General features: G+C 35.5%; 2 protein-coding genes and 1 non-coding gene across 3 annotated transcripts; 2 read left to right on the top strand and 1 right to left on the bottom strand.

Annotated features, from left to right (window-relative positions):
- Positions 1–483: 483 nt before the first annotated feature.
- LOC146941655 (TLD-domain containing nucleolar protein) lies at positions 484–3361 on the top strand. Its single transcript, XM_085755476.1, has 6 exons — positions 484–1331; positions 1438–1619; positions 1862–2100; positions 2211–2410; positions 2779–2904; positions 3013–3361. Exons 1-6 carry the CDS (start codon positions 561–563, stop codon positions 3109–3111), a joined length of 1617 nt encoding a protein of 538 aa, XP_085611602.1. The 5' UTR covers positions 484–560; the 3' UTR covers positions 3112–3361.
- On the top strand, positions 3163–5827 carry LOC146941654 (F-box/FBD/LRR-repeat protein At5g56420-like). The gene is made up of 3 exons (XM_085749974.1): positions 3163–3211; positions 4534–5432; positions 5517–5827. The coding sequence occupies exons 1-3, from the start codon at positions 3163–3165 to the stop codon at positions 5787–5789; spliced, it is 1221 nt and encodes a 406-aa protein (XP_085606100.1). The 3' UTR covers positions 5790–5827.
- A 2766-nt stretch (positions 5828–8593) lies between these two features.
- On the bottom strand, positions 8594–8700 carry LOC146941653 (small nucleolar RNA R71). The gene has a single exon (XR_015033651.1). It is a non-coding gene; the product is annotated as a small nucleolar RNA R71 (small nucleolar RNA).
- Positions 8701–13122: the final 4422 nt, after the last annotated feature.

Genomic DNA, 13122 nt, shown 5'->3' with positions numbered 1-13122 from the left:
GACGAGTAGTCATAATAGTCCATCAATGTATCGAAATAGCAAAATAGTCCTTGATTGTGCACTTTGTTAGTCAAAATAGTCCTTGATATTAAAATATTTCGTTAATATTGTCATATTAATCCTTCAATAGACTTACTTATTTTCATATTAGTCCTTATACGTACTTACTTATTATCATTTTAGTCCTTATATCAAAAAAGTTATTGTGAGTATTAAGAGGTTATTTAAGCTTTAGGGACTATTTTGACTAACAAAGTGGACAATCAGAGACTATTTTAGAATTTTAATACATTGAAGGACTATTGTGACTACTTGCTACACATTCAGGGACCAAAGTGACTATTACCCCTATATATACTTATAATTTAGATTCTCTATACCTATCTCAACCGTTAATTTAATCCAACGGTTTTAACTTGAACATTCGGAGATCGAGATTTCAGATTTTCTCAATAAACTACTCTATAAACTTTTTTTTTTTTTGAAGAGGTAAACTACTCTATAAACTGTTACTCGAAGTTTCAGAAAATTCGATTTTCCGCGACGACGCGACACCGGCGATGGGAGCATCAACTTCGTCGGAAACAGTTTCTGCCGAACAACAGGAAGCAGAAAACGTCGCAGCCTCCACCGGAGCTCTTCCCATACTTCAAAAAGCTTTCTCCAAGTTCGCCGATTCCGAAACACAGGCAATTCCCATAGAAAATCTACAAAAATGCTTCAGTTTCGCTCGCGAAGGTCGAAATTACCATACCGAGAACACAACTGATTCGTTGCCACTGTTATTGGATCACTTAGGTTCATCTTTAGTTGATCAATTTTTCATTTCTGATGAAAATGGAATAAATTGGGTTGAATTTGTGAAAGGCTATAACAAGTGTTGTTCTAGGGTTTCTGCATCGATTTTTCTAAACAAATTTATTAGACTATTTGTTGATTTTACAAAAAAAGCAAATTTAGATGTTCATTTGGAATTTGAATCTGATGATGTTGATTGTAAGGTTAGCGGGTACCTTCTCCCCAAGCATGTGTTTCTCTTGCTTTCAATTTGTTGGGCTATGTCATGGGATTGTAGAAATTTGAAAGGGAAAAGGAATTTGAGTGTACCGGATTTGAGTCATTTGGTTTTGTCGGCGGTTACGTCGTGTGTTGATGATAAAGATGAAGGAGATGAAGGTGGGTTTGATGTTTGGGATTGTGATGTTTTGAGCTTGGAAGTTCAGATTCCTGTGGGGAAGTTCGTTACTTGGGTTATGAGTACAGTGCCATGTCTTCCGGATTGCTTAAAGCGGTATTTTCATGCAAAACTGCAAATAGCAGTAACTGAAGGGGTAATCTATGTAATTATATTTTAAATCATGTAGCCATGGTTGATAAGCACTTATTTTATAATCTATGTAATTATACTGATTAAATAATTTCTTGACTGGGTGGCAGGATGAATTGGCATCCTCTGATTCCTCCTCTGTTGGAGAAATTTCATCTACAACTGTATGTGATATTTTAACCCCAGGAAGGGCGTGGGCAATTTCTATCACACAGAGAAATACAGTAAATGAAGAGATTTCCAGAGCCTTTATTAGCAGTGGAGCTGGATTGAATGATAACCTTATTTATCGGTTTGTCTCTCTGATCTTCAATCATAGCTTCATGCTATTTTTGTTTAGTAGTCTCGGTTACTTGTCAGATTTTCTCTTTTTAAATGTTGAAAATGCTACACTTAATATGATGTTTTTCTGATTTACTCTTTATTTGAATAGAATTGATAGGTTGTTTGTTCTGCGACATTTATAATATTTTTACAAGATTTACCAGGCGGAAAACATAATGCCTATTGACATTATTTTCTACCATGTTATAGTTCATCCACTCATGGAAGAGGCCTCAACAGATTTTGGTCTCATGTTGAAGGTTACCACGGTCCGTTGCTAATTTTGGTTGCTGCAAGTTCTGGAATTGGTCACGAGGGAAATTCTGCAATCAGGAAATTTGTTATAGGTGCCCTAACAAATGAAGGTCTTGAAAATAAAGATATCTTCTATGGAACCTCTGGCTGTTTATATTCTTTAGGCCCAGTGTTTCATCTATTTCCACCTACCGGTATGTTGTAGATGTCACAGTATTCCTTTTGTTGTTTCTGTTTTGCTCTTTTTTTCCGGACTGTGATATGATTGTCTGAAACCCTGAAACTAGGTGTTTACTATTGACAGGTAAGGAAAAGAATTTTGTTTACAGCCACTTGCATCCTACTGGTAGAGCATATCAATCCCACCCAACACCAGTTGGAGTTGCATTTGGTGGAACTCCGGGAAATGAGAGAATATTTATAGATGAAGATTTTTCAAAAGTGACCATTCGCCACCATGCTGTCGACAAAACTTATCAGAGTGGTTCTCTTCTTCCAGATCAGGTACAATTCTGTTGTTGAAAGTACTTACTGCGTGAATCCACAACTTGTAACCATATATGATTAATGCATGCATCTGAAATTGCAGATTCTATATGTTATCTGATGGAAGTCTTTTTTCAGAATTATTATAAAAAATGGATAACAATCTAGTGAACTCTTTCATGCTGTAAAGTTTACCTTCATTATATCACAATAGTGTTTTTATTATCAGCTGATATCAATTTTGTAAGAGACATGAGTATACATTATGAAGAAAGCGTACACTAACTGGTTAAAATTATTGTGGCCATGGACGGATTACGACTAATGAACTGCACCTGTCTACATGACTCCATATTTCTGACTTGTTGGTTTATCTTGTGTTTCAGGGTTTCCTTCCTACTGAAGCTCACATTTCTGAAGTTGAAGTTTGGGGACTTGGTGGGAAAGCAGCAAAGGAAGTACAAAACTCATATAAGAAGAGAGAAGAACTTTTCACTGATCAAAGACGAAAAGTATCCTACCCTATCCAATTAGCTGTTACAATATTAATTAATTAAATTTTGTTAAATCAAAGAACACTAGTAACATACATAACATTGTATTATCATGCTATTTTGTAGATTGACCTGAAGACATTTGCAAACTGGGAGGATTCACCTGAGAAAATGATGATGGATATGATGTCTGATCCAAATGCTGCTCGAAGGGAAGATCGTTGAACAGACATATATCGTTGCTTTGCTTGGTGCAATACTTTCAAAGGCATAAACATGGTTTATCTTGTGATTGTTCTTTATATTTCAGGCTTGAGATCCTCAAGTAGCTGTGCATGATATAAAAATTTTGTATGTAAGCTAAATATGTTGTGTGGCAATAATCTTCTTCACAAGGACAATTTGTGAGCTATGTATGTATATATAGTAACAGTAATATTGTTCTACATATGAAACACGGGATCGATACTTTGCATATTGGAGAGATTGGCATCCCTTTTTTTAATTGTTTCATCACAACAATATGTGCATCTAAGTCGAACACGGACCATGGTTGTGAAGTGTGTCAAGAAAGCTTTGAGTGATTAGCTAGTCTTATGTCTAGTGTGTATTAGTATATTTGAGAGCTTATCTATTCTGCAGTGTGTTTGTTCTGTACGGTAACTGTCACTGGTATTCACCAATTTTGCCGGACTTTATAGCATTTAGTTATTTCAATCAATGTGGTGTACTGTGTAGACCCCTAGACCATATGAGTATTTGTGTGGTTGAGTAAAATGATCTTTACCCTAATTTCAATTTTAGACCAAATATAATATAATCTTGAAATCTATCTTAAATTAAATCCAAACTAATCATAATTTAAATTAAAAATATAGTGATTAAAATAAAATAACAATACTAAATGATAAAATTCAGTCAACAAAATGATAGAGTTCGACTGTGATTTTCATTCGAGAAAAAACTCTCAGTGGCCATCTGCACTCTTGGATATATAAAGTGAATACCAATTTTTTGTGTAACTTTTTTCTTTCAATTTTACACTTCATTTGAAAAAAATTATTTACGACTTTATTATTATTTACTAAACTAAATAATTGAATTTAATCTTACTATCTTTGGACTTTTAGGGGAATTGTCTTTACTAGATTCTCTATGCTTGCTGTTTTTCTTCCCTCCTTGCTGTTTTAGGAGGGTTTGTTTCTTTTTGTTTTTGTTTTTGTTTTTGTGACTTTTTGTATGAGGTTCAGGCTGCACCTGCAAACATTTATTGAATTTTTTAGCTTTATCAAAAAAAAAAAAAAATGAAAACAAGATTGATCTAATCCTATTTTAAATTATGAAATCTAATCTAAGCCTATACGATCAATCTTAATAAATCATATTTAAGCTATTTCTAATTCAAATTTGAATTGAAAGTATTGTAATGACTTACAAATATCAAATGATATATTTCCTTCAAAACTTTAAATTTAATTTTTGAGGAGGTAAACCGTGAGAAGAGATGCAAATAAATATTATAAACCCTTATAAGTTAAAAATATTTTTTGTTTAAAAAAAAAGAGTAATAAATATTTTTGAAGGGTATTTATACCATCCCACCACACTCTCGCAAACCCTTATTATTCACCGTCTTCCTCTTTCAAGTGTCAAAGTTGGAGGATTCAATGGCAGTCGACAGAATCAGCGAGTTACCAGATGAAATATTGTGTCACATACTCTCCTTTCTTCCCACCATACTCGCTTTCACCACCACTGTTCTTTCAAAGCGGTGGACCCGACTCTTCTATTCACTCGCTGTTCTCCGCTTCCGCTTCAACAATGAAACCTTGAAAAACCATAACTCCTTCAATCACTTGTGTCGTTTTATCGATACTCCCATGCTCTCTCCTCGCGTGTCAAACCAACCAATTAAAAAGTTTAGCCTCAAGTGTCGTTTTCTATGCCGCAAATTTAATAGTCCCTCCAAGTCCAACGTATCTGCATGGGTAGAAGCCGCTGCCCCGAAACTGCGACATGTCGAGAAGTTTGTTCTCATTCTGCATTATTCCATCACCCTCAAGTTAAATCCTAGTATTCTCACCTCCCGAACCCTTGTTATTCTGAAACTTGAGGATGTACAAATTCAATCTAATAATCTGTGTGTTGATCTTCCATCGCTCAAAACCCTACATTTCAGAGTTGTTAGTTTTAAAAATAAGAATGATTTCATGAAACTTCTTAATGCTTGTCCTCTTCTACAAGATTTGCATGCTTCTTATATTAAATATGATGAAAACAATGAAGAAGCAAAAGAGTTTAAATCCTTGTCCTTGTCTAAGTTGGTTAGAGCCAATATCAGTTCAAAAGATGTTCCATTTACTGCGATTTATAATGTTGAGTTTGTAAGCATATACATGGGACAAGGAGCTACCTTCAAATGCATTCCATTGTTTCAAAACTTAATTCACATTGAACTAAGGTTTCATAACTTCTCTTGCGGCTGGGATGGTATAGTAGGATTGCTTCTGAATTGTCCCAAACTTCATATTCTTTTCATTAGAAAGGTTTGTGGATTAGTATGTTTTTCTTTTGCTTGTTCTTTTTTTAATATATTTTTTAATGAATGTTATTTTTTATCCCTTTGACAGTCGATCAATACCAGCTTATCCAAAGATTTGGAATTCCCAATTTCAGCTATTGAATGTGTTTGTTCTCACCTCAGATCATGTACTATTTATAACTTCAAAGGCTCACAACAAGATTTTCAATTTGCAACTTATATTTTGCAGAATGCGAGGCTTTTAGAAGTGATGAAAATCAATGTTAGGGCTAGCTCCTCAGAGGGAATGCAAAAGCATGAAATTATAGAAAAATTATCCACCTGTCCAAAGATGTCTTTGGGATGTAAACTTTCGTTTTAATTTATTTAGTAACTAGATATCATTAGTTTTCATTAATTTCTATTCTAATAATATGCCACCATTGAATTTTGATGGTCTTTAGTAGTATGTTCAAATTCTAGGGTGGACTACCATTGTGGCTATATAATTATTTTGTTTGGATGGTTTTCATTTTATTTTGTTTGGATAATTATTTTGTTCGGATGTTTGTTAATTAGAAAGCTTGGAGTGATTAGCTAGTCTTGTGTCTAGTGTGTATTTATCTACTCTATGTCTGTAAGGCAACCGTCACTGGTATTCACCAATTTTACTTCATATTGCACGTTGGGGATGTTAAGGGATTGCTTGTGCATCGTTGCAAGTGGAGATATGTTTTTCGATGTTTGAGTTATGAAGGAATATGGAATTAAAGAGTCTTGAACTAAATTATATAGTGTTCCTCACGGTGTTCATCCCTATGTCAGGGTTCTGTATATTTTTGAAGATGGTCAATTGCTAGTTACTTTCTGTGAGTCGAGAAGCAACAAACTGAATTTGGTTGTTTACGTTTCCAAAAATGGTACTTCGAAGATTCTTGAGATTCAAAATATCAATTGTTGTTGAGAGTTTGATATCACCTTATTTTTAATATCAGGATGTAGACATATTTATAGGGACCAAAAACATATTTTAACCCAATAATTTTTACCTTGAAATAGCATCAGATTGTAGAGAATGCTTTGATGCATATGACCTATAGTTATTTTATGCTTTGATGTAGACATATTTATGTAACAATGTTCGGTACCTATATAACCTATCATCCTATCCTTCCATTATGAGGCTTTTGTAATGGCCTAGATCTGTAAACAATGCTTTGATGCTTTGATGGAGAGACTAGAAAGGGACTGTGTGGTGCTTCATTATTACTTTGGCCTTAAATCTGCATTTTTCTTTTGATATTTGTATATGTGTGTGAATTTTTATGAACCTGTAATTATTCTCTAAATTTTGATTCAGGCTAACTATTGATGAGTCATAGATAGTCTAATTTAATGCTTTATTTAGTTTAGTTTTATTTAAGATTTAATTTTATTTTATTGCATTTTATTTCCTTTTAAAATATTTTACTTTAAATTGTCTTTTATTTTATTTTAGGAATGAATATATGGTGGAAGGTGCCTTGGAGCGAAAGAAAGAGGACTGGAGCAAATACAGCGCAAGAATACGAAGATACGGGACAAAAATATGTTCCCCCAAACTCAGAAGCTTGGCACGGCCCGTGCCAACATGTGGCACGGCCGTGCCCGTCCCCAGAACACTCTTTTGCTGCTTTTCTTCGGGCCCAAGTTACCCTGTTGCAGCTTTACTTTTTTATCCCTTTAGTTGCTTAGTTTCTAAGTCGATTGTAAAGCTATAAATAGAGTAGCTCTCCACCATAAACAATCATCCTTTACTTTGTTTATTTCAAGTATTATTTCAATAAAAAGTCTTTATTTCCCTTTTACTTTCTTTGCAATTTATTTTACTGTTTTTCTCTCTTCTTCCCCCATGTCTACGATGAACATGAGTGAGTAGACTTCTTCGTCTTGGGATTATTGTTGGGGAGTCTAATGACTCAATCCTAAACAAAACAAGCCTAAACCCTAATTTCTATGTAACCCTAATTTCTAATCTAGATTCACCGTCTTAACGTGGATTAACAATTATCAAACTGTGGAAGCGAAAGCGGAGGGTTTGATAATCATTAATCCATCATCCCAAACATCAATTCATAAAGCGAGAGCGGAGTCATGATGTTGGAACAAGTGAATCTAGACAATAATTGCAAAACAGTGAAATAGTCTTTGCAATTATTGAGACAAAGAGTAGTTTCAATCCTCTATGCATCTTCTAGTAATCATGTCAGCGAAATAGGCTTGGTTGCTAGAAGTAAACTCTCACCGGACTTTCATCGGAAAGGTGAGGGGCTAAGGGAAACCGGTCTTTAGAAATTAGTGTGTAAACCATGAAATTAGATGTTTAGGTCTTGTCTAGTGAAGGATTTGTCATTATGATAACCAATGATCCCGAGGCTTTTTATTAATATTGTTTTTATCTTCAGCAATCAAAACCCCTTTTTACTAAACTTTCTCTCCCTCTAATCATTCTTTAAAAAGTTAATTAAGTTGAACAACTCCCTAGCGGAACGATACTCTTACTTACTACTATTACTTCGATAGGCCGTGCACTTGCGGTTTGGCCCTATCAAGTTTTTGGCGCCGTTGCCGGGGAGTTAACTAATTTAATTAGCTTTTTATTAGTGATTAGAATTCTCTCTTCTTTCTCTTTTCTTTTTATTTTTAACTTTTTATTTTTCTGTTATCGTTAACTTCTTGGGTTCTCAACCTTTTATGCGAAGAACTAGAAATCGAGCGGTATTCATACCCGAGATCGAAAGGTTCTTTCATAGATGAAGGAGAGCGGCACAAAATAACACCGCCATGGCCAATCGCACTCTCAAAGAGTATGCAACGCCGCCTACGGCTGAGCCACAAGCTGTTATTGTGTACCCAACGGTTGAGGATGACAATTTTGAAATTAAGCCTGCCCTACTTAACTTGGTGCAGCAAAACCAATTCTCGGGATCCCCCACTGAGGATCCCAATCTTCACATCTCTGTTTTCCTACGAATTAGTGGAACCATGAAGGAGAACCAAGAAGCCGTAAGACTTCATCTCTTTCCCTTTTCCTTAAGGGATAGAGCTAGCGCTTGGTTCCATTCCCTCAAAGTCGGTTCCATTACTTCATGGGATCAGATGAGGCAAGCATTCCTTGCCCGTTTCTTTCCACCATCTAAAACCGCTAAACTTAGAGACCAAATCACGCAGTTCAACCAAAAAGATGGGGAATCTCTCTATGATGCGTGGGAGCGTTTCAAAGAAATGCTAAGACTTTGTCCCCACCATGGCCTAGAGAAGTGGCTTATAGTCCACACTTTTTATAATGGCTTGTCTTATACCACTAAGATGTCTGTTGATGCAGCTGCAGGTGGAACACTTATGAATAAGAACTACACGGAGGCGAATGCCTTGATTGAAGACATGGCTCAAAATCATTACAAATGGACCGACGAGAGAGCCACCACTAGTTCTTTGTCATACCCCAAATTTTGACCATTTGACCCTGCATTCATACACCGACACGTGTCGTTTAAACCCGACTAATCTTTGACTTTTTAGCAAAAAATTTCGGCAGAGAGGTATTTTAAAATACCTCATATTTGATATCGAATCGGGCCCTCTTCTCTCAATTTTTATTTATTATTACTTTTAGTTTATTTTATTATTATTATGTATTATTATTGTTATTATTATTATTATTATTTTATTATTATTATTATTATTATTATTATTATTATTATTATTATTATTATTATTATTATTATTATTATTATTGATTTAAAGTCCAAAATTAAGTCCATAAAAAATATCCAAATTGTCCAATCCAGCTCAAGACAGGCTGTCGTGTCCTTCAAACCCTAAACAAGGGCAGCTTGTGTTGCTGCCTTAAGGGACCAAATGTCTCAATTAAGTTCTATAAATACCAGCGCAATGCAACCAGCAAGGGGAGAAAGAAAAATTTCCAGCAAAGAGGAGAATTTTCGACACACAATTTTCCAGCAAGAACAACAAAACAAATCCATCACAAATCTGCAAAGAAACCAGGCACAAACATCACAACAGAAACCAATTTTTCACGACCAACAACACGTTTCAAAACATCTCATAAAGCTGTTAAATCACACAAACACCAAACCGAATCAAATCAGTCCCAAATCGTCACACAACTAACTCATCAAAACCATCACCAACTAAACCGACGAATCCACACCTCAAAACCGATCCAAAAGGTAAAAAAGGTTAATCTTTTTATATCTAAATCTTAGATCTAAAGGTTTAAATACAAGATTTTTATCATTGTTTGTAAAAAAAAACGAAAAAGAAGAAGAAAAAGGAGAAGAAAGAAAAGTGCCGAGAGAAAACAAGGAGTGGGTAGAGAAAGGGAAACGAAAAAAAATAAAAAAAAAAGGTTTCCGGCGGCGGGGCCGCCACCTATGGTGGCTGGCCACCGCGCCAGAAACCCTCCAGCCGCCACCTTCTCATCGGAGAAGAAGAAGTAAGAAGGAGAGAAGAGAGAGCTTCTCTCTCTAAGAAGAATGTTAGAGAGAGAAGGAGAAGGAAATAATGAAGTTTTGTGAGGTTTTGAGTATTTATACTCCCTCTTAACTGAACCGGTTCGGTTAGAACCGACCCAGTTTAAACCGCTCCAGCTGCAACCCAACGCCCCAGGCCTGTACTCTAGGCCCATTTCAGCTTTTTGCAAATTCCTGCACCCCTATTTTTTATACGCACCTCCCCTGCATTTCATTTTTACCTCTTCCATGCATTTTTTTTAATTTCCTGTGCACCTTTATTTTGTTTTGCATCACATTTTATTATTCACTATTATCATATGCATATTTTAAATTTCGTCATTAAATACGCACCTCAATCCAGAGTACTCTGGTCCTAATTTAACTGTTAATATTATATTATTCTCCAGAACAATCTGGTCTTTGTTTAATTAAATTAATCCAGAGCGTTCTGGTCATAAATCAACTGTTAATATTATATTTTTGCTTATATAATCGTTCTCCAGAGTATTCTGGTCCGTGTTAAGATAACCTCATATTTCAGTTTAACATTATTTTTCTCATTCTGCTTATATAATTTTCATATCATTATTCAAAATAACAAAAACATTCAAATCACAAAAATCACAAAAATATTTTTATAAACAAACTTTGATCTCAAATCAAGTGATCGTTCGTTTTATTTTCTTTCTTGATCAAATCATCAATCAATTCTAATTCTACTTTAAGTCATCTTTCTTTCAATATAAAAAATACAAACAAATTCCAATTTGCCATTTGGCTTTTCATTTTAAAACCTTTTTTCAAAAACTATTAAAAAACACAAAACAAATCAAACGTCAATTTTTACCCCGAACTACGAGGTTTTGATCCCTCACGGGTACGTAGGCAAAGGACACGCGTCCTTCCAAATCAATAAAAAATGTAGATAAATTAGGTCCCTATTTTCTTTCATCATTTCAAATTCCATTTTTAAAGCAAGCAAGTTTAAAGCACAAAAGTTAAGTAAAATCAAGAGGTTCTCGTAGAGTACTACGAATATTTAGGGTGCTTAACACCTTCCCTAAATATAATCAACCCCCGAACCCTTAATCCCTAAAAAATGTGGTATTTGAACCTTTTTCCACTATCTTTTGAAAAGAATTAAAAGTTCAGTCGTGAAACCAATTTAGTGAGTCAGAAGCTAATGAAATGGCTTGATCTCCGAAAAATGACGCGACATTCTTCATCCTCCAAAAAGGAGGCAGGTATGTACGAAGTCTCTAACTATGACCACCTTGCTTCTAAAATTGATACACTAACCGAAAAACTTGAAAAACTCAATTTTAGTGCTATCAATTCTGCGTCTACTCCTTCTTGTGAAATATGTGGTATAATTGGTCATGCTGGTGTTGATTGCCAATTAGGTAGTGCTATTAATGGTGTTGAGCAAATGAATTATGCTCAATACAACCAAGGGATGCGACAAAATCAAAATTTTTATAAAAAACAAAATCCCTATGGACAAGTAGCACCACCCGGTTATGCAAACAACCAAAGATTCACTCAGAAATCCAATTTGGAAATTTTGTTGGAAAACTCTATTGCCAACCAAACCAAACAACTTCAAGAACTTAAAAACCAAACTGGATTTCTGAATGATTCTCTTTCCAAGCTCAATACCAAGGTTGATTCTATTGCTACTCACTCTAAAATGCTTGAAACTCAAATTGCTCAAATAGCCCAACAAGTGGCTACCTCTTCCCAAACACCGGGAGTCTTTCCTGGTCAAACCGAAGCGAATCCCAAAGCCCAAGTTAATGTCATATCTTTTGGGGGTAGTAAGTTAGGCGAAACTTTTGCTAAGGTTAAAAACATTGGGAAAGAAAATGTCAAGCCTTTAGGTGATAAAATTGTGATAGAAGAAGAAACAAAACCGCTTGAAGAAAACAAAACTCCATCCCCCTTAAATCTTGATAAGCTTAAACTAGAGGGTAAGTTTGAAAAATTTGTTAACATACTTAGGAAAATTTGAATTAAACTTCCCTTTGCTGAAGCTTTGTCTAGGATGCCTCTATATGCCAAGTTTTTAAAGGAAATTTTTTCAAAGAAAAGGGCTATAGAGCATAATGAGACAATAGCCTTGGCTAGGGACACTAGTGCAATCATTCAAGAAGCACCCCCTAAGCTTAGAGATCCAGGTAGCTTTGCCATACCATGTGAAATTGGGAATGAAACCATAAACAAAGCCCTATGTGACTTAGGAGCTAGTGTTAGTTTGCTACCTTTGTCTCTTCTCAAAAGGATAGGGATAGGAGAATTGAAACCTACCGAGATGGAATTGAAACTTGCTGATCGTTCTACCATGAAACTTGTAGGATTTGTCGAGGACATACCCGTTAAGATAGAAGGGATATATATCCCAACTGATTTTGTAGTCGTTGACATTGCGGAGGACGAAGACGTCCCCATAATCCTAGGTAGACCTTTCCTAGCCACCGCAGGAGCTCTCATAGATGTTAAGAACGGTAGGATAGTATTTCAAGTGAGTGATAAGATGGTAGGACTTGAGTTGGAAAATGTTATGAAGAGTCCCGCTCTTTACTCTTGTTGCATGCTTAACGATCATGTTGTGAAAAAACGTTTTTTAGCGTCATCTACACAATATAATATCTTTGATCCATTCTAAGGACTCTTTCTAACCGTCAAGCTAATGACATTAAAAGAGCGCTTCGTGGGAGGCAACCCACGCATTTAATTGCTTTTGTTTTGTTTTAAGTTGTTTTGTAGGTAATTGTCCAAGTGTAGCTCGAAAAAATCAAGAAATTGAAGAATTCTGAAGCCCGCAGGACCAGAGAAGTGGCACGGCCCGTGCTAGCATTGGCACGGCCGTGCCAAGTTTTTAAGGAAAAAAGCAATGTTGAAGTCAGAAAGATGGCACGGCTCGTGCCAATAGGTGGCACGGCCGTGCCCGAGCTCTACACCCCCATATATACAAATTTTTCATTCTTCTTCCTCATTCACAAACAACAACCCTCTTTCATCTTTCAAACTTCTCTCTAAACCTCCATAACCTTCAAACCCTCATATCTCCCTCAATTCTTAACCAAATCACTCAATTCTTTCACCAATCAACCACAAACTTCCTCCAAAACAAAAACCACCAATCAAAAACATCTTTCATCCATCCAAACCCATAATTCACCAAAACCCTAATCTTTC

The sequence above is a fragment of the Medicago sativa genome, chromosome 3 (genome assembly GCF_051527215.1).
Source record: "Medicago sativa cultivar Bolivia chromosome 3, Bolivia_mono, whole genome shotgun sequence".
NCBI classification, from domain to species: domain Eukaryota; kingdom Viridiplantae; phylum Streptophyta; class Magnoliopsida; order Fabales; family Fabaceae; genus Medicago; species Medicago sativa.
The sequence above is the reverse complement of the archived record's forward strand: the minus strand, read 5'-3'. Positions and strand labels throughout refer to the sequence as shown.